The 17,468-nt window shown below is 55.0% G+C and overlaps 9 protein-coding genes across 9 annotated transcripts; 5 read left to right on the top strand and 4 right to left on the bottom strand.

Moving 5' to 3' along the window:
• Positions 1-121: 121 nt before the first annotated feature.
• On the bottom strand, positions 122-1,222 carry NUU61_009571 (amidohydrolase family protein; the record flags this gene model as incomplete). Its single annotated transcript, XM_056660096.1, has 2 exons — positions 122-836; positions 921-1,222. The coding sequence occupies 2 exons, from the start codon at positions 1,220-1,222 to the stop codon at positions 122-124; spliced, it is 1,017 nt and encodes a 338-aa protein (XP_056506594.1).
• Positions 1,223-1,589: 367 nt separating this feature from the next.
• On the bottom strand, positions 1,590-2,456 carry NUU61_009570 (uncharacterized protein; the record flags this gene model as incomplete). Its single annotated transcript, XM_056660095.1, has 1 exon — positions 1,590-2,456. The coding sequence occupies one exon, from the start codon at positions 2,454-2,456 to the stop codon at positions 1,590-1,592; it is 867 nt and encodes a 288-aa protein (XP_056506593.1).
• A 1,356-nt stretch (positions 2,457-3,812) lies between these two features.
• Positions 3,813-5,828, top strand: NUU61_009569 (Major facilitator superfamily domain general substrate transporter; the record flags this gene model as incomplete). The annotated part of the gene is made up of 3 exons (XM_056660094.1): positions 3,813-4,218; positions 4,288-5,045; positions 5,112-5,828. The coding sequence occupies 3 exons, from the start codon at positions 3,813-3,815 to the stop codon at positions 5,826-5,828; spliced, it is 1,881 nt and encodes a 626-aa protein (XP_056506592.1).
• Positions 5,829-6,154: 326 nt separating this feature from the next.
• Positions 6,155-7,032, bottom strand: NUU61_009568 (histidine phosphatase family protein; the record flags this gene model as incomplete). The annotated part of the gene is made up of 2 exons (XM_056660093.1): positions 6,155-6,914; positions 6,977-7,032. The coding sequence occupies 2 exons, from the start codon at positions 7,030-7,032 to the stop codon at positions 6,155-6,157; spliced, it is 816 nt and encodes a 271-aa protein (XP_056506591.1).
• A 388-nt stretch (positions 7,033-7,420) lies between these two features.
• NUU61_009567 (uncharacterized protein) lies at positions 7,421-8,427 on the top strand (the record flags this gene model as incomplete). The annotated part of the gene is made up of 4 exons (XM_056660092.1): positions 7,421-7,454; positions 7,518-7,767; positions 7,819-8,169; positions 8,220-8,427. The coding sequence occupies 4 exons, from the start codon at positions 7,421-7,423 to the stop codon at positions 8,425-8,427; spliced, it is 843 nt and encodes a 280-aa protein (XP_056506590.1).
• Positions 8,428-9,207: 780 nt separating this feature from the next.
• On the top strand, positions 9,208-10,648 carry NUU61_009566 (bifunctional nucleoside/nucleotide kinase/histidine phosphatase family protein; the record flags this gene model as incomplete). Its single annotated transcript, XM_056660091.1, has 3 exons — positions 9,208-9,307; positions 9,360-9,946; positions 10,004-10,648. The coding sequence occupies 3 exons, from the start codon at positions 9,208-9,210 to the stop codon at positions 10,646-10,648; spliced, it is 1,332 nt and encodes a 443-aa protein (XP_056506589.1).
• A 287-nt stretch (positions 10,649-10,935) lies between these two features.
• NUU61_009565 (putative vacuolar morphogenesis protein AvaB) lies at positions 10,936-14,006 on the top strand (the record flags this gene model as incomplete). The annotated part of the gene is made up of 5 exons (XM_056660090.1): positions 10,936-12,361; positions 12,412-13,230; positions 13,281-13,389; positions 13,440-13,880; positions 13,949-14,006. The coding sequence occupies 5 exons, from the start codon at positions 10,936-10,938 to the stop codon at positions 14,004-14,006; spliced, it is 2,853 nt and encodes a 950-aa protein (XP_056506588.1).
• A 141-nt stretch (positions 14,007-14,147) lies between these two features.
• Positions 14,148-14,432, bottom strand: NUU61_009564 (uncharacterized protein; the record flags this gene model as incomplete). Its single annotated transcript, XM_056660089.1, has 1 exon — positions 14,148-14,432. One exon carries the CDS (start codon positions 14,430-14,432, stop codon positions 14,148-14,150), a length of 285 nt encoding a protein of 94 aa, XP_056506587.1.
• Positions 14,433-14,626: 194 nt separating this feature from the next.
• On the top strand, positions 14,627-17,182 carry NUU61_009563 (uncharacterized protein; the record flags this gene model as incomplete). The annotated part of the gene is made up of 2 exons (XM_056660088.1): positions 14,627-14,793; positions 14,839-17,182. The coding sequence occupies 2 exons, from the start codon at positions 14,627-14,629 to the stop codon at positions 17,180-17,182; spliced, it is 2,511 nt and encodes an 836-aa protein (XP_056506586.1).
• Positions 17,183-17,468: the final 286 nt, after the last annotated feature.

Here is a 17,468-nt window from a genome sequence, read left to right as displayed (position 1 = left end):
TCAACAATTCAAACGACTTAGCATGTCCACTCATATCAGTGAGCCGATTTCATTTCCACTATTGTCTGCTATGCACAATCTTCAAACGCAGAGGGTATTCGTGGATATCCTCTTCGAAGATCTAAGACGAGCTATCCTTATAAGGACCCAGCTTAAACAGTTTCTTCGCATTCTCCCGTCCAATCTTCGCCCGATCCGTCTCCGACAACTCAGCAGCATCAAACCAGTCACAAGCATCCGCAAAGGTCTCAAACGGATAATCAATGGAAAACAGAATCCGGTCCGCCCCAACCTCCGCCATACAGAAATGCAGCGTCGGAGTCGAGAAATGGCCCGAGGTCGTGATCCACAGATTCTGCGCAAAGTACTGGCGGATGGTCTTGCGGCACGTCTCGCGCAGCCCCAGCTGCTTCTTGCGGTCCTCGAACCAGTGGTTGATGCGCCACAAGTCGAACGGGATGTGCTCGCCCAGATGGCCTAGGATGATCTGCAGTCCTGGGTGTCGGTCGAAGACTCCGTTTGTCACCATCCCCAGTACATGCAGGCTGACTCCCTGGGCGAAGGATAGCGGCGGCCCAATGAGCCATTTGCGGTCGGCCCAGAGCTTGTTGTAGATTGTGCCGGTGGGATTGCGTGGGTGCAAGTAGAGTGGCACGTCGAGCTCGGTGCAAGTTTGCCAGAATGGGTCCCATTTGCTGTTGTCGTAGAAGATCATCTCGTCGCCGTCGGGCCCGGCTCGCTGTGTGTCATTGACGAGTGCACCAAGGAACCCATGCTGTGTTACACACCGTCGAAGTTCCTGGGCTGCTTCGTGGGGGTCGTGCATGGATAGTGTGCTGTCGTTATATCAGCATCGGTATAACTAGGTAGTATCTAAATACTTGATGAAGAAAGAAATGTTTATGAGATAAGGATCTTACGCAAAAGCAGCAAACCGGTCCGGGTGCTTCTTGACCTTGCCCGCGATATAATCATTGATCTCCACCGCCAGCGCCTGTGCATCCTTGGGATCCCAGATATCCTGCACACCGGGTGCAGTATACGACAGGATCTGGAGGCCCACGCCATGGCGCTCGGCAAAGTTCAGACGGAGGGAGTCGACGTCGGTGATCTCGGCGACGTGCTTTTCAACATCAGTGGCGAACATGCCCGCCCACCAGCGGGTCTTTTCTTGGAATCGGGGAAGCGCAAAGGCTTCTTCGAGGGCGACTTTTCCCAGCATGTTGTAGGTTGAGGGTATATGTTGGGGTTGGGATGAGAGGGAATAGTTCTCGGTATACAATTGAAAGCAAAACTGCGGTGTCCAACCATTTTTATATACGGAGACCCCGCATCGGAAGCTCAGTAGAGACCAAACTATAAACCTAAGCTTACCTCCACTATGCAACACACAATTCAAGCAAAGTACAGCCGATGCGCGTCGGAACGTGCATCAGTTTCATCCGACAGCGGACCGCCCCCGCGGCGGGTCGGGTCGGGTGGAGCCAGGACGTTGATTTACAGCTATATCAATAATGCATAGAGGATGTGCATTTATATAAATTCCATTTATACGTACAGTAATGCATATGATAAGTACGCTGTATACATCAAGTAGACCCCGACGGACTCCACTCGCCATACCAGACCGGATCCGATGAATGTGCATGCACAATCGAAACCAACATACCCAGCACGGCAAACTCCAGCTTGAGCTTGATGCTGTACACGGTGGCTTTGAGGATAATCTGTGTGAAATAAAACCCCAGAAATTCGAGAACCAGCAGTGCCAGGTCCATGGCAATGGCCACGACGTTGATGGCAAGCAGCTCATATAGAATCTTGTGCCGGCGTTTGTCGCCGTCAGGGCTGAGCCGGATCATGCGCACGGTTTCCACGATATACACCGATGAGATCAGGGTCTCCTGTGCCGAGAACCAGGTTAATTGAATGCGCTCGACAACCTCGAAACCCTTGGTCCAGCCCGGCGAGGTGGGGACGTATGCCGAACCGAAATTCAGTGAGATCGTTGGGATGAGCAGGAGGACGGTGTCGACGATGATCAGCCACTTGAGGAAGCGCAGCATCCGATGGTTTTGTGAGACCAGGTGCAGACGCGAGTACAGCACCACGGACTGGTTCGGCACCATCATGACAAACCCGATGTTGGCCAGCAGTAGACTCACCCACAGCGGGGTGAGACTGAAGAACTGGAATATTGTCCCCAACCCGGCGGGGATCACCCCCAGCATGGCCGAAGTCAGAAGTGCCCAGAAGTATAGGGTGCGGTAGCGCTGAAAGCTCACGGGGATGAGCACCGCCAGCTCGAGTGCGTTGTAGAGCGCGATGGAAACGAAGATGATCACACCGATGCTGATGGCCTCGTTCCCGGCTCCGTTCCCAAACAACAATGCTGGGGGGCTGCTCGAACGCTTCGGCCACGGTGCGAGGCAAGCGGCGCGAGGGTGGCAGGGCATGGTGCCGGGGGCGTGTCTCATGCTGTCGACCGCACTGCAGCCATCTTATCACTTTTCTGTCTTCCGTGTTGTCGCGGGCGGGGGTAAAATCGGAGAGGGGGGGGCTTCCAGCCCAACTGTCTCTCTTCGGTTCGGCAACCATGGACGGTGCATCAGGTTCGGGCCATGTGGCTTGAATGTTTGTGTTTAGCTTCGGGGAGTGTGGAGAGGCAAAAGCCCGTCCGCCACTGGCGAGCTTTCCCGACGTCATTCTTAGGTCCGTCCACGGCTCCAGTGGAGAAGGTTTCTAGAAGCTCTGGCTCCGTCTGTAGGAACGTCGTCGGGAATTCCCGGGTTGGTTGTCAGTGATGGTGTCGGGCAACATCCGGATACTGCCTGGTATAGAAGGTATTGATGGTTCCGAGTTGGGGATCGAAATATATCCGGTCTGAAATCATCAGTAGGAGGCAGATGTAAGAGAGAGCGTAGTTGATGGTTGACATATTTATGCCGGTCATTGCCGACTCCACCCGGTTGTTGCGTCAGGGGACCTCTTCACGTCTCTTGATAGTCGCAAGAGACTCGCAAAACAGGCGGATAGTGTGGCAGATAGCCCCTGAGTTTTCTCCAAAAAGCGAGAATTTATATAATTCTAGAATGACCAGGTATAGATATATATTTTAATATTCTATCATTCACCCCTTTTCGCCATAAAACAAATAAAAACAAATAAAACAAAAGCGTGACATTCCCCGCATTGTGTGGGTCCGGGGTTAGGGGAAGTAGACCATCGACATCCTTCGTATACTTGGTATCCTTAGTATACCCAGTGTCGTTGGATGTCTAGCAGTTAGCGACAATTACTGATCTAAAACCCCATTATCTCTCATGTTCCTAATTTCCGTTAATATCCACTCGGGTTACATTGGCCCCGTGGCTTAGGAGTATTGGTATTCGTGCTAATTGATCATACTCAGTCCCTTAAATCCCTCTCTCTCTCTCTCCAGGCTAAAATGGCCGAGCAGCCCCTATGGCCTAAACCCAGTTGATCCCCAAAACACGATCCTTTGTTCTCTCTCTGCTGCCCACACCCTGGCCTTCCCCCCTAGTTTGGGCCCCCAAGTGCCTCCCAGCGAGCTTTTTGGCCGTTCTTTGACAGTTGGACCCACCGGGCTTGGTCCTGCGCGATTTCGAGTGTCCGGCGAAAGAGAGTGCGAAAGAAAAAAAAAAAGAAAGAAAGAAGAGTCATGTGTCTACGGGCTTGGAGTTTTTTTTTCTCTTTTTCTCGTTATTTTTTCTGATCTTTCTTTGTTTGTTTGCCTCGATTCTTTCTCCTCGATGCCCTCATAACCCGGTGATGTCCCCATTTCACCCATTATGTCTGGCAAACTAGGCACGATGATCGAACACGAACAAACTGCCACAGCCCCCGCGCCGGGCAAGTTTGTCCCCCAGCGCACGTTTGGCACGGCCGCCGAGCGCGCCCGTCGCAATATCAACGCCAAACTCTCCAATCCGCTTGCTGGTTTCAGTCATGCCGATCTCAGGAAGCAGGGCCGCAACTTTGCCATCGCCCACGAAATTGGTGATGAGTCGGACATCCGTGCCTTTGAGCTGGGTGCCGTGCTGGCCCAGTCCCCCGAGCGCTACGCCACCGTTGCTGGATTGACTACCCAGGAAAAAGAGGTGCTGCGGCGCGAGTTTGCGCATCGCTGGTCGCAGCCTTGGACGATGTATGCGGTCATTGCGCTGTGTTCGCTATCAGCGGCCGTTCAGGGAATGGGTAAGGGCTTGATAGAGACTTGACGAATAACCAAGAAAGAAAACGAGTGCTGACCCGACTTTCTTCTAGATGAGACCGTGGTCAACGGAGCCCAGATCTGGTACAAGCATCAGTTCGGCATCGCTGATGACAGCCCAAGGAGTACCTGGCTGGTGGGACTGGTAAACTCGGCACCATATCTGTGCTGCGCTGTCGTCGGGTCCTGGCTGACAGTCCCGTTCAATCACTGGTTCGGCCGCCGTGGCACCATCTTCCTGACCTGCTGCTTTTCAGCAATTGCCTGTCTATGGCAAGGGTTCGTGTCGACATGGTGGGCCATGTTCGTGGCACGGTTCGCGCTGGGGTTCGGGATCGGCCCTAAATCAGCCACGGTTCCCATCTACGCGGCCGAAACGGCGCCGCCGGCCATCCGCGGTGCCTTGGTCATGCAGTGGCAGATGTGGACGGCATTCGGGATCATGCTCGGCTACGCGGCTGACCTGATGTTTTTCAAGGTCGCCGACACTCCCGCCATAGTTGGTCTCAACTGGCGCTGCATGATGGCCTCGGCCATGTTTCCGGCCCTCGTGGTGTGCTGCTTTGTCTTTGCGTGCCCCGAGTCGCCGCGCTGGTACATGAGCCAGAAGCAATACTACCGCGCCTACCAGTCCATGTGCACCTTGCGTCACCACAAGATGCAGGCTGCCCGCGACCTCTACTACATGCATACTCTGCTCGAGGCGGAGAACAGCATGAAGCTCGGCCAGAACAAGCTGCTGGAGTTGATCACTGTGCCGCGGAACCGCCGCGCCATGCTGGCATCGGAGATTGTCATGTTTACACAGCAGGTGAGTGTCGCTTTTCAACTGAAGCATAGGCTCTTCAAAGAAGGAATATAAAATTAACCAGATCAGTTCTGCGGCGTCAACGTCATTGCCTACTATTCCTCAGAGATCTTCCTCGAAGCAAACTTCTCTCCCGCCGCAGCACTGGGAGCCTCCCTCGGCTGGGGCATGATCAACTGGCTGTTCGCAATCCCAGCCATCTACACGATCGACACGTTCGGACGACGGAACCTGCTCCTATGCACATTCCCGCTGCTGGCACTGTCGATGTTCTTCACGGGGTTCAGCTTCTGGATCCCCGAAGAGACCAGCCACACAGCGCGCATCGCCTGCATCGCCCTGGGCACATACCTTTTCGGCATCGTATACTCACCAGGCGAAGGTCCTGTGCCCTTCACATACTCGGCCGAGGCATACCCGTTGTACGTGCGGTCGTACGGCATGGCGCTGGCGACGGCAACCACCTGGTTCTTCAATTTCCTTCTCGGTGTCACCTGGCCCTCGCTGCGCAGCGCTTTCACTGCCCAGGGCGGCTTTGCGTGGTACGGCAGTTGGAACCTTGTCGGGTGGTGGCTGGTGCTCCTGTTTCTGCCCGAGACCAAGGGCAAGACCCTCGAGGAGCTAGATCAGGTGTTTTCGGTCTCGACGTGCTTTCATGCCCAGTATGGGTTGCGCCAGATTCCGTATTGTGTTAAGCGTTACCTCCTGCGCCGTGATGTCCGGCCTGAGACTCTGTGGGAGCGCGAGGATGCAGCTCCGGCGCAGGATCTGGGCTACAATGCTTGATACGATGTGGTATAGGTTTGGCTGTGAGTTTCTGCTATGTTTATCTTGTTTACGATACATGGTTTATATCCTGATATATTTGTTTGAAAACTTGCATTTCTATCTCGATAAACGTTATACCTGGGAGTCTTTGAACCACATTAGCTGAGTTCATCATAATGTTGAAACGGAAACAAAATAAAAAGCTCCTTCAGACAGCAGTTGGAACAATTGATTGTCCTCATAATATTTCAGAACAGGTCTGTGTGAAATTGTGCTTCATCATTGGAGAAAAGAATGGGGAAAAGATAGACAACTCACCAGTAAGGCTGAGACAGGTAGGCAGATTATGCTGTCCCCGTCAAGCGATAGAAATCGTCCATCGGCTGCTGTCGCGAGCGATGGGGGCTATCGGGCACCGTCATCGTATGGAGATTTCCATCGAGATGCACCGTGCTGTCCACCGCCATGATGGTCACGGACCATCCCGCCAACGGGTGCTCCATGGGAGGCTGGTCCAGACTAACCAGCCAGGGGGGCTTGACATCGGGATGCACCGCATGGACCAGCACCATTTCCTCGGGCAAGCCACCAGTCCAAATGTCCAACTCCAACACCCCCGTGTTCGACCACACGGGATGCATGTAATCGGAAGCGGCCGAGTCCACGTTGCGGGCCAGATAGAACGACGCAAAGAGATCGGCCAAACACGCCCACACGACCTGCAAAATGATGCCGTGCGCAACAACCGCTACCACAGCATCGTTGCGGGCGCGGTCCGCCAGGAGTGGCAGGATGTGGTCGCGCAAGAACCCGTTGGCCCGGGCCCGCATCGACGACATTGACTCTTCTGACGGGCCACGCCGGCTTCCTGGCTCCTTGCCCGAGGCAAACCACTGCTCGCGCAAGGCCTCAGTCTGAATCGGCTCGAGCAACGGCCCGCTGCCCAGCTGGTACTGGCAAATCACACGGGCAGTGTCGGTCGCGCGATCCAAATCCGAGGACAGGACATGCGTGAAGCAGACGGTTCGATCTCGGAAGTGACGCGCCAGGAGCTGTGCCTGGGTCTTGCCAAGATCGGTCAGACCAGAGTGGTCGGCATTGCCTCTGGAAGATTGAAGCCCCCCAAAGTCAGTTTGCACTCATTGAAGCTCATCCCGCGCACATACGATGTCTTGCCCACATTATGCTCGCATTCAGCATGGCGGATCAGGAAGAGCTTCATGTTTGTTAGGTGTTGGTGTATGGCCAGGTACGAGATTCACCTGCCATCACCTCTTGAGGTCCAGCGATGAGGTCTTGATGAACTCATGGGATGCTCATGCTTGAACCAATGGATAGATCATCCACGTAAGACCAATCCATGGTGCCAGAACTATTTTGCAATTCTGAGAACCCTGAAGGACTGAAGAGGAGGAAGAAAAGGATAGAGGGAAGAAAAAAAAAATCAGCTAATAAATAGCCCACGGTGGAGCAGTGGAGACCAGCTGTTTTGCACTGTTTGCATGGCTTCAACAAAAAAAAAGGCGAATGCAATCCCGCGGATTGCGGTTGCTGTGTGCGACTTCGCTAGAATCATCCATTTTGTGCTTCGAGGCTGACGACGATTCGCCATGGCTGACACAGAGAACCATCCCCAGGAGCAAAGTGCGTGAGATTGGAGCCATGAAGATCTCGAGATAGCTAACACGCCCATCTACACATCTACAGCGCCCCGGTCACCCTACGAAAATGTCCGCACCACCGGGCGAGCCTTCCACTCGCCTAACTGGCGTACAAAGGGCTCTTCAGCCCCGGACTCTCCCTCGCTGCGCTCGAATAACCCCCGCGTGGCCTTTAGCCGACCAGGGTCCCATGTGCCCCAGGCCATTGCGGAAGGGCGCCGCTTATACGTGGGCAACATGCCGTACACGGCCAAGTCAGAGGATGTGGAGGCATTGTTCACGGCCGAATTTTCCATGTAGGCCTGCATTTGCCCGCTGAGGGGTTAACCGACTGAGTTCTGGATTAGCGAGCGCATTGATATCGCCATTGATCCTTTCACCGGTCGGAACCCGTCCTACTGTTTTGTCGATCTCAACACCAAGGAAGATGCCGAACGGGCCATGACCGAGCTCGACGGTCGAGACCTGCTGGGCCGGCCCGTCAAGATCAAGCCCGGGGTCTCCAAGTCGGCGGATCGCACTCCAGATCAAACCCGATCACCATTTGCGCTCGACCGCTGGCGCCGCCAGGGCAACCCCAGTTTCGCCAAAACCCACAGCGATTCCAGCAAACGGGTTTATGTCGGTGGTCTGCCCCGAGTGACGGAACACCAAGATGTCGAGACCGGCGTCCACGCCTTTTTCACAGGACTCCATGTGTATGTGCCGGGATCCACCGATTTCGATTCCAGACTGACATTGTGTCCAGAGAGAATATCAGCAAGCTCTTCACCCCTCACCCGGCCAAACGGTTCGAACCCGGTGACCACTACTACCTCTTCGTGGACTTCCATAGCGTAGAGGAAGCCCAAGAGGCCATGGATTCACGGAGCGGCCAGGAGGGACCATGGGGGAATCCGCTCCGAGTGCAACGGGCCCGGGGCCCACGAGAGGAGCGAACTGAGACCGAGCCCTAAACAGCAAGAAAGCAAAAAATTAGTAGAGAAAAACAGAGAAAAACACAAAAATCCCATAAAATGGCGCGGGATTGCCTCATTGAGAGAGAATATCGGGATAGAAGAAAAGTTGACCGAGATGACGTTAGTGGAGAATTCCAGACTCACCGCATTGCCCCGATTCCTGCGATCTTCTTTTTTATCTTTTTTTTTATATCTTTTTTTTCTTTTTGATGTTCATAGTTTTCGAGGGTATTTCTATGATCGGAGCTCTGGCTATCCCCCCAACTCGAGGATCTTCACCTTGCATCTTTCCCCTGTACATGTCGTGAGTGTGTCCAGGTGTTTCTCCGACTTCGGGTCGGCTTGTCCCTATTCTTCCCGACCGAATTCCCATCAGCCCAGCATGTCGTCAGGGAGTATGACCCGGGGCCAACACAAGGTGTTCATTGCGAGTGTAAGTGTATCTTGGATCTTCTTTTCTTTGCTTCAATTGTGATTCTCTGCGTGTTATGGCCCCGCCATCTCGGCGGGGTACCCCTCAGCCTCGGTCCAACGCATTCTTGCGAGGGTTGGGATGGATTCAAGTCGATGGGGTGACGATGGGCCTGGAAGGCAACGCGAGTCATCATCAACAGTGAATGATTGTCTCGGCATCCATATGATGTATAGATTGTTGGGGATCAGGCAACGCGGCTGCGCGCCGATTGACCTTATCTTCTGGACTTTACTTCTTTCACCATCTGTGCACGCCTTTCTTCCATGCTCATTTAACTGCGTGCACTTCTTGCTCTGGTCAAGATGGCCTCCGTTAACTTGCCAGTTCAGTCCGATGAGTCGAAAATATGTGTGGTGATGGTGGGCCTCCCGGCCCGAGGCAAGAGCCTCATCGCGGGAAAAGGTACGGCTCCCGTCTCGAGCGGATAGACCAGCATGCTAACTTTGAGTGACAGCCATGCGATATCTGGCCTGGGTGGGTGTCCAGGCTCGGGTTTTTAATGTCGGCAGCTACCGCCGCAACAACACCCCACAGCCGCAGGCTACCTTCTTTGATCCGCACAATGCAGAAGGAGAGCGCATGCGACGTGCAGCAGCAGAGATGGCCATGACCGACATGCTGCAGTGGTTCAAGTCAAGCAAGGGGGTGGTGGCTATCCTGGATGCCACCAATTCTACCCAGGACCGACGAAAGTGGATCTACGAGAAGTGTCGTGATGCCGACATTGAAACCCTCTTTGTCGAGTCCATCTGTGATGATGAGGATCTGATCATGACCAACATCCTGGAAGTCAAAACCACTTCTCCCGACTACAAGGGCCAGGACCCCGAGCTGGCTGCCTTGGATTTCCGCCGCCGAATCCGCAACTATGAAAAGGCATATGAGACCATCGACGACAACGAGAAGCACTACACCTATGTCAAGCTCATCAACGTCGGGTCCACCGTGATCATCAACCAGATCAAGGACTATCTTTCCAGCCGCCTTGTGTACTACATCCAGAATCTCCATATCAAGCCCCGCTCGATCTGGTTGTCTCGAGTAAGTTTCCAAGTTCCTTTTGGTGCGAATCAGGCACCAAGCTGACGATGAATATAGCATGGAGAATCTGAATACAACCTCACTGGGCGTATTGGCGGCGATTCCAGCATCTCGGAGCGCGGCGAGGCCTATGCTCGCGCACTGCCTGAGCTCATGCGCAAATCTGGGATTCCACCCAACACCAAGATTGTCATCTGGACATCAACGCTTCGCCGTACGATCCAGTCAGCCCGCCATTTGACCGCGGAAACGGGATTCGAGAAGCTCGAGTGGAAGGCGCTGGATGAGCTCGACTCAGGGGTATGCGACGGCCTGACCTACGAGCAAATCGCTGAGAAGTACCCGGAAGATTTCGCTGCCCGTGACGAGGACAAGTACAACTACCGCTACCGCGGCGGCGAGTCCTACCGTGACGTGGTGATTCGGCTGGAACCCATCATCATGGAACTTGAGCGCAGCGAGAACGTTGTGATTGTCACACACCAGGCGGTGCTGCGCTGCATTTACGCCTACTTCATGAACGTGCCCCAGGAAAAGAGCCCCTGGATGGAGGTGCCTCTGCACACACTCATCAAGCTCACCCCGCGCGCCTATGGTACCGAGGAACAGCGCTTTAAGGCTGACATCCCGGCCGTCTCGACCTGGCGTGGCAAGGGCACCTCGGCGAAGCATCAGGAGTTCCCGGCGGACAGCAAACCATAGGACCATAGATCTGCATCGGATGGGCGTCATTTCTGCTGGTTGGCTTGGGTTGAGATTCGGATACCAAAACATCTTCCAATACGATTCTTTATTCTTATATTGTTTCATGATTTTTCGTAGTTTTTCTTTTATACTCCATCGAAATTGATGATAATCAGAGTAGAACAAGACCTCGAGAGCTGCCTGGGCAGAGGGCTGCAGAATACTGACTCAGCCATGACTCAGCAGACGTCACCTCAGAGCTCCGGGGGGGCAATCCCGCCAAAGGACATGAATTGACCTCAGCGATGTTGTCGGCATTCACCGCGCGGCCGCTCGTCGAGCTCAAGCCGCGTGACAAGTCCAGGATCGACTCAGTCCTCGCCTATGGCGATCGCCTGCTGGCGGGTCTCAACAATGGCAGCCTACGCATCTACCGTGTCACCGACGAGGGGACGACCGAGCTCCTCCGCGAACTGGAGAGGTTCTCGCGCTATAAGATCGAACAACTCGCCCTAATTAAGGAGGCTAATGTGCTGGTCGCGCTGTCTGGCGGTTATGTCTCGCTGCACAACGCCCAGACCTACGAGCCCCTCGAGCAACTGGCCCAGACCAAAGGCGCGTCGGCCTTTGCAATCACCTCAAACGTTGTCAACGACCCCGACACCAATGTCCCAGCCATTGTCTCTCGCTTGGCCGTCGCGGTCAAACGCAAGATCTTGATGTGGGTCTGGCAAGACATGGAACTAGAGCGCGACACCACCGAGCTGAGCCTTGTCAGCGGCATTAAAACCCTGACTTGGGTATCTGCCACTCGGCTAGTGGTGGGACTGAGCTCGAACTATGTCATGGTCCATATTGAGACAGGCCAGGTCGCCGAACTGGCAGGGCCCGGCAGTATCGAGGAGTCCGGCCGGTTCACGGGCGTCGGCGTCGCGAGTATGAGCTATATCGGCATGGGAGGCATGGTGCCGCGGCCGCTGGCAACGAGGTTGCGTGAGGGCCAGATTCTACTGGCCAAGGATATCAATACACGCTTTATCGACGTAGAGGGCCAGCCCCTCGGTCGGCGACAAATCCCATGGAGTCATGCCCCTGTCGAGATCGGGTATTCCTATCCATTTTTACTGGCACTGCACGACTCGGCCAAAGGAGTGCTAGAGGTTCGAAATCCGGAGACCTTGTCGCTTTTACAATCCATCCCGCTGCCGTCGGCTAGCCTTCTGCACATCCCGCAGCCTAACATCAGTCTCGCCCACGCCGGAAAAGGGTTCTTGGTGGCGAGTGACCGGTCCATCTGGCGCATGGAGGGGCTGAGTTATGACACGCAAATCGATGCTCTGGTTGAAAAGGGGTACTTGGACGAGGCGATTAGCCTCCTCGGAATGCTGGAGGATGCGCTTCTGCGGGATAAGCCCGGTCGATTGCGTGCCATCCGGCTGGAAAAGGCGCAGAGTCTGTTTGCTTTACACAAATACCGTGATTCTTTGGATCTCTTCACCGAAATTACGGCCCCTCCGGAGACGGTCATTCGTCTGTATCCTCGTTTGATCGCGGGTGATCTCTCCGCCATTCCTGAGCCAGATACTGATAAAGTCAACGGCTCCCAACCGGATGGATCCTCTGAAGCGGCTGCTCCGGGTCAATCATCCATGTACGCGCCTTCGGTCAGGTCTTTTCTGCGGAGAACCGATGAGGGCAGTGATTCCAGCAGCAACCGTGATGAAGAAAAAGGTAAGACCCAAAGTTTCGATGACTCGTTGGCTATTCTAACTCAGTTTTAGATCTCAAGGTCGCTGTCCGCGAGCTGCAGGGATACCTAGCGGATGTTCGTCGACGCTTTCAGCGGTTCCTCAACCCCGACGGTTCTCTGAAAGCTCCCGTGCCAACAGAGCCCAAAGACGATGCCAGTGATTCGGTTCTCAAACTACTAGACTTCCCCCCTACAGAAGAATTCGCAAGTCAAATCCAGAGTAAGGCTCGGCTTGTCGATACCACGCTGTTTCGCGCGCACATGTACGCAACGCCCTCGCTGGCCGGGTCTCTCTTCCGCATTGCCAACTTCTGCGACCCAGAGGTGGTCATGGAAAGGCTCGAGGAAACCGGCCGGTACAATGACCTGATTGACTTTTTGTATGGCAAGAGACTGCACCGCCAGGCCCTCAAATTACTGCAGCGCTTTGGACAAGAAGACTCGGGCCTTCTCAGTGGGCCCACGCGCACCATCGCATACCTCCAGAATCTCTCTCCAGATCAGATCGACCTGGTTCTTGAATTCGGGGAATGGCCGCTGCGCACTAGCCAAGAGCTGGGGATGGAGATTTTTCTGACGGATACCGAAAACGCCGAGACACTACCGCGGCCTCGAGTCCTCGAATTCCTCGAGGGCATTGATCCCAAACTTGCTATTCAGTACCTCGAGCATGTCATCCATGAATGGAACGATTTGACACCGGACCTGCACCAAAGATTACTGGTTTTGTATCTGGATCAATTCATCCACAACAAGCCATCTGCGGAATGGAAGGCCAAGTTCTTGGGCATGTTAAGAGAGAGCGAGCAGTACTCGCCAGCGAAGATGCTGGACCGGCTGAACCGAGAGGGTGAGTTGGTTGGCCCCAGTGAAGAACGAGGTTTCATTGACATATACCAGATCCCGAGTTTTACGAAGCCCGCGCAATTGTGTTCAGCAAAATGGGCCAGCACCGCCAAGCGCTGGAGATCTATGTCTTCAAGCTTGAGGATCATGAGAAGGCAGAAGAGTGAGATTCTACTTCCTGAGATTTCTTGCTATTCTTGCTAACCACCACAGGTACTGCAACCAAGTCCACTTGACCGAGAAGATCGAGGAAGAAAGCGAAAGCTCCATCTACCTCACCCTATTGTCGTTGTATCTGGCACCACCACACGGCTACCAGCCCCAAAATGGCCCGGCTCTGGCAGTCCTGGCTAAGCACGGGTCTCGATTACCGGCAGATGCGGCACTAGGTCTTATCCCCAGGGTATTGCCTGTGCAGGAGTTGGAGTTTTACTTCAAAGGCCGGATGCGCGCGGCCAACTCTGCCTTCAACGAAGCCCGCATCGTGGCCAGCTTGCGCAAAGCACGCGACATGCAGATCCAAGCACAGTTGGTCGTTGGCGAGGGTGTTCGCGGCGGGGCAACCCGGGCTCGCCACGTCACAGTCACCGAGGAGCGGATTTGTGGCGTATGTCATAAACGATTGGGAGGGAGCGTGATCAACGTGTTTCCCGAGTAAGTGTGATGTGCTGTTTTCTTCTTTTGTTTTCCTTTCTGGCTCGTTCATCGCTGACCATATCTAGTAACTCCGTGGTTCATCTGGGCTGCGCCAATCGAGTACCGACTGTTCGTTCCGGGTAGCGTTCTTTCCATGCCTTCTTTTCAGCATTGTCGGGGTTTTTTTCTCTCGTGTTTTATATTTGTTGGGTTTTTGTATTGTGCGTGTGTGGTAGAGGCTGTTTCCAGCGATTTTTGATACCCCAAGATAGCATCGTGTGAATTTCATGCATCGTCCTCGACGACCTCCTCGCCGTAGTTCTCTTCTTCCTTGGCCTCCTTCTCCGAGATCTGCCCCTGGGCCTTCTTGTCCTCTTCCATACGCTCGGTCAGAAAGACATTGATCTCTTCCTGCAGCTTAGGAACGAACGATTGCAATGCGGTGAGGTGGGCTTGCTTGGCGGCCACAGCATCGGTTGCAGAGTCGACCGGGATTGCATGCTCGAATGTGCGACTGGCCTGTGGAGCGGTGTAGACCGCGTGTAGATTCAACGGAGTGGGGGAGGCCATTTTGTAATAGAGGGGAAGAAGGGAAAAGTGAAAAGGGGGAGAAGAGAGGAAGAGGAAGAAGAATGGAAGAGAAGAATTGTGGTGGGGAGACGATCAGCAAACCGAACGAAGGAGGCTCTGTTTTTGCAGGCACCCGCCCTTTCCACCGCAAACCCTTCAACACCCTCTCGACACCACCTTAACATGGACACATCATGACCTCGTCTGTTCGCTCTCCCAATTCGCCGGGGCGTCTGGCTCGAGCACCCGTTCCTGCCCATCGCCATCCCCAGCCGCCCCCGGTTTCGGATGATGAAGATGACGACTCCGATGAAGACGAATTGGCACCCCCGGATCTTCCGGCAGTGATGCCTCCTCCAACGTAACCACCGTCTCTGCCGCTCCGATAACCCCGGTCACCACGCAGAATTCTGCGGCGGGTTACTTCTCCCCTAACCCGCGGTCTGCCTCCGCTACCTCTTCGCCCGCACGCCCGATGCCTCCAGCCCAGGACTCGTCTGGCCGGCGGCCGTCCGGTCGAGGCCCGTCAGCTGAGCTGCCGCGGATTCGATCGAGACACCATTCGCAAGGCTTCTTTGAGCCGTCCCTACCGACAGCCTCGTCCGACCAGGTGCCGACGGTGTCCGCTTCCCGGATTGCCGCCCAGGCAGCCATGCAGCAGACCAAGCGCCCCCAAACCGTTGCTAGCCCACTTGACGAGGGCCCGCGCCCACGCCGGAGTGGAAGCGCCTCCCCCTCCGCTCATGCCCGCTCCGCTGCGTGTCAACCAGCCATCGCCAGCCCCTCCCCAGCCCCCACCAGGGAACGTAGCCACAACAGCCGCCAACGTGGTGTTCCCGCGAGCCGGGGCCCAACCGCCACAGCAACAACCCGAGAAACAGAAAAAGAAGAGGCTCTTCTCTAAGCCAAAGCACATCGGGATCAGTCGGGACAAAGACCCGTTCAGCAAAGACCGCGGCCTGCCGTCCCCGAGCAAGATGAGCGGGCTGTCCCGCATGGTCAGCGCGTCTACCACCACTCTGGCTGATCTACCATCCAATAATTCTTCCATGTACAACTTGTCCAATGCCTCTGTGAGCACGGTTGTGCCCGCCGATCGACCTCCGGCCCCGGAAAAGGAAAAGGACAAGGACAAGGATAAACACAAGCACCACTTTCTGTCCCGGCCGAAACTTAAACTCAAAGATCGCGGCGGCGATGATAATTATAATCTGCCGCTGTCATCAGCTGCAAGTAACTCCCGTCCAGCCGATCCTAATGCCCCCCAGTCTCTTTACTCTTTTACCGGCCCTGCAACTCCGGCCCCCGGGACGGCCTTTGGCAAATCCGTCAGCGGGCTGGACATCCTGCATGGCGGGCGGGCCCTCCGTGAGAAGAAGAAGGAGGAAAAGGCACTGGCAGAATCTGAGCAGATGGAATGGCTGGCCTATTCTAACGGCGGCGTCCCAACGCCGGGCGCGACGGGTCCTTCTTCGCTAGGCAATCCAGGAGGTCCCTTGGGCGAGGCTCTACTGCGCGAGACATTGCAGGGATTTGGGCTGAACAACATGAGCCCGGAAGACGCGTGGGACTTTCTCAAGGCAAAACTGCTCGTTATCTTCGACGGCGAGGATGTACGGATTGCGATTGAAGACCTCAACAAGCTCGTCCTGGTACATCTGCAGCGCTGTGTGCAAAAACGTGACCCCACTACTGTTATCACCGACTTACAAGAACTTCTCGAAACCGGATTCGCTACGTTGAACCACAGCTCCTTGATGGGTATCCTAGACGAGAAACTGATACCGCATCTGGTACAGATCTGGATGTTGGTGTTCGGCACGATCCTACCCTTCATTCAAGCCGTATTCCTGCCGCTGGACCTCGAGTTCAAAGGATGCGGGTCTCTAATGACCAGCCGCGAGGCCCAAGAATTCTGGGGTGCGCTGCCAGTAGGCGGGTCCTTGGAAGTACGCAATCTGGTATTGATGGCTTTCCGGGACCGGATTATCCTCAATCGCTACGACACCTTGAAGGCGACGTTCTCTCGGCTTAGTCTCGACAGCATTAACTCTGGTTTCCCCACGCTCAGCGTCACAGCCAAAAGCACCGGCACCGGTGGCCGCCCGGGCACCGCCGCGTCTCTGGACGCCGGCCCCGGCAGCTACACCTCACAATTTTCGACCCTTCTCAACACCGGGTTTACAGACACCGACTCAATGAGCGGTCTCGCACAACACCCGCGACCCCCGAGCAGCGACTCCCGCAGCCGCGCCACCTCCAACACCTCGTCCAACCCAGACCCACTCATATTTCAGTCTGTCTCCTCGCCCCCGACCTCTCACCAACGGCCTACAATCATCCACCGCGGCGGCACACCGGATGTGTCGCACGTCATCACCGAAACAGTTGGCCGCATGCTGCAGTGTGTCAGCGTCCTGGCCAGCGTGCAGACAGATGATCCCGCCCAGGAGAGGATCGAAGTACTCAGCAAAGCCCTGAAACACAATTGGCTCGGCCGCGGCCGCACTGGCCGTGACCGTCGTGGGTTTGTTGGAGCCAAGATCCGGCCTGTGATGGTTGGCGGCCCGCCCGCCATCGATGACACCGAGTCCCTGACCACTGCGGGAATTAGTATTGGTGCGAGCACTAGTGCCAGCGAATCTCGAGCCCGCGGAGACTCGTCCTCGTCGGAGTGGAGCTCGGGGCTGCCGCCTGGAATGGGGATGAGTGTGCGGAGCGGAGGTCGCCGCGAGCTGAGTGTGCTATGATTTGTTTATTTCTTTTTTCTGCTTTCTTTTCTCTGCTATTTATGATTGAATGACAACCGGCGGGAGACTTGGATTTGGTATCTCTTCTATCGCGGGCTGGTGGGGAGGCGTTTTCGGGAATTTTGATATCCTGCGCAAAGGCAAGGCAATGCAATGATGGCGATGAGTTTCTTTTTGGGTATCCATTTGATAAATCTATTCATGAATGCTGTGGTCGACGTTGATCCACGTTTCACATCAGTCATACAAACCGCTGGTCCACTCTCAATATCCACTTCACGGTTCA

Source organism: Penicillium alfredii (genome assembly GCF_028826965.1).
Source record: "Penicillium alfredii strain IBT 34128 chromosome Unknown utg000012l_segment0_segment0, whole genome shotgun sequence".
NCBI lineage: Eukaryota > Fungi > Ascomycota > Eurotiomycetes > Eurotiales > Aspergillaceae > Penicillium > Penicillium alfredii.
This window is presented reverse-complemented; position numbering and strand designations above follow the sequence as displayed.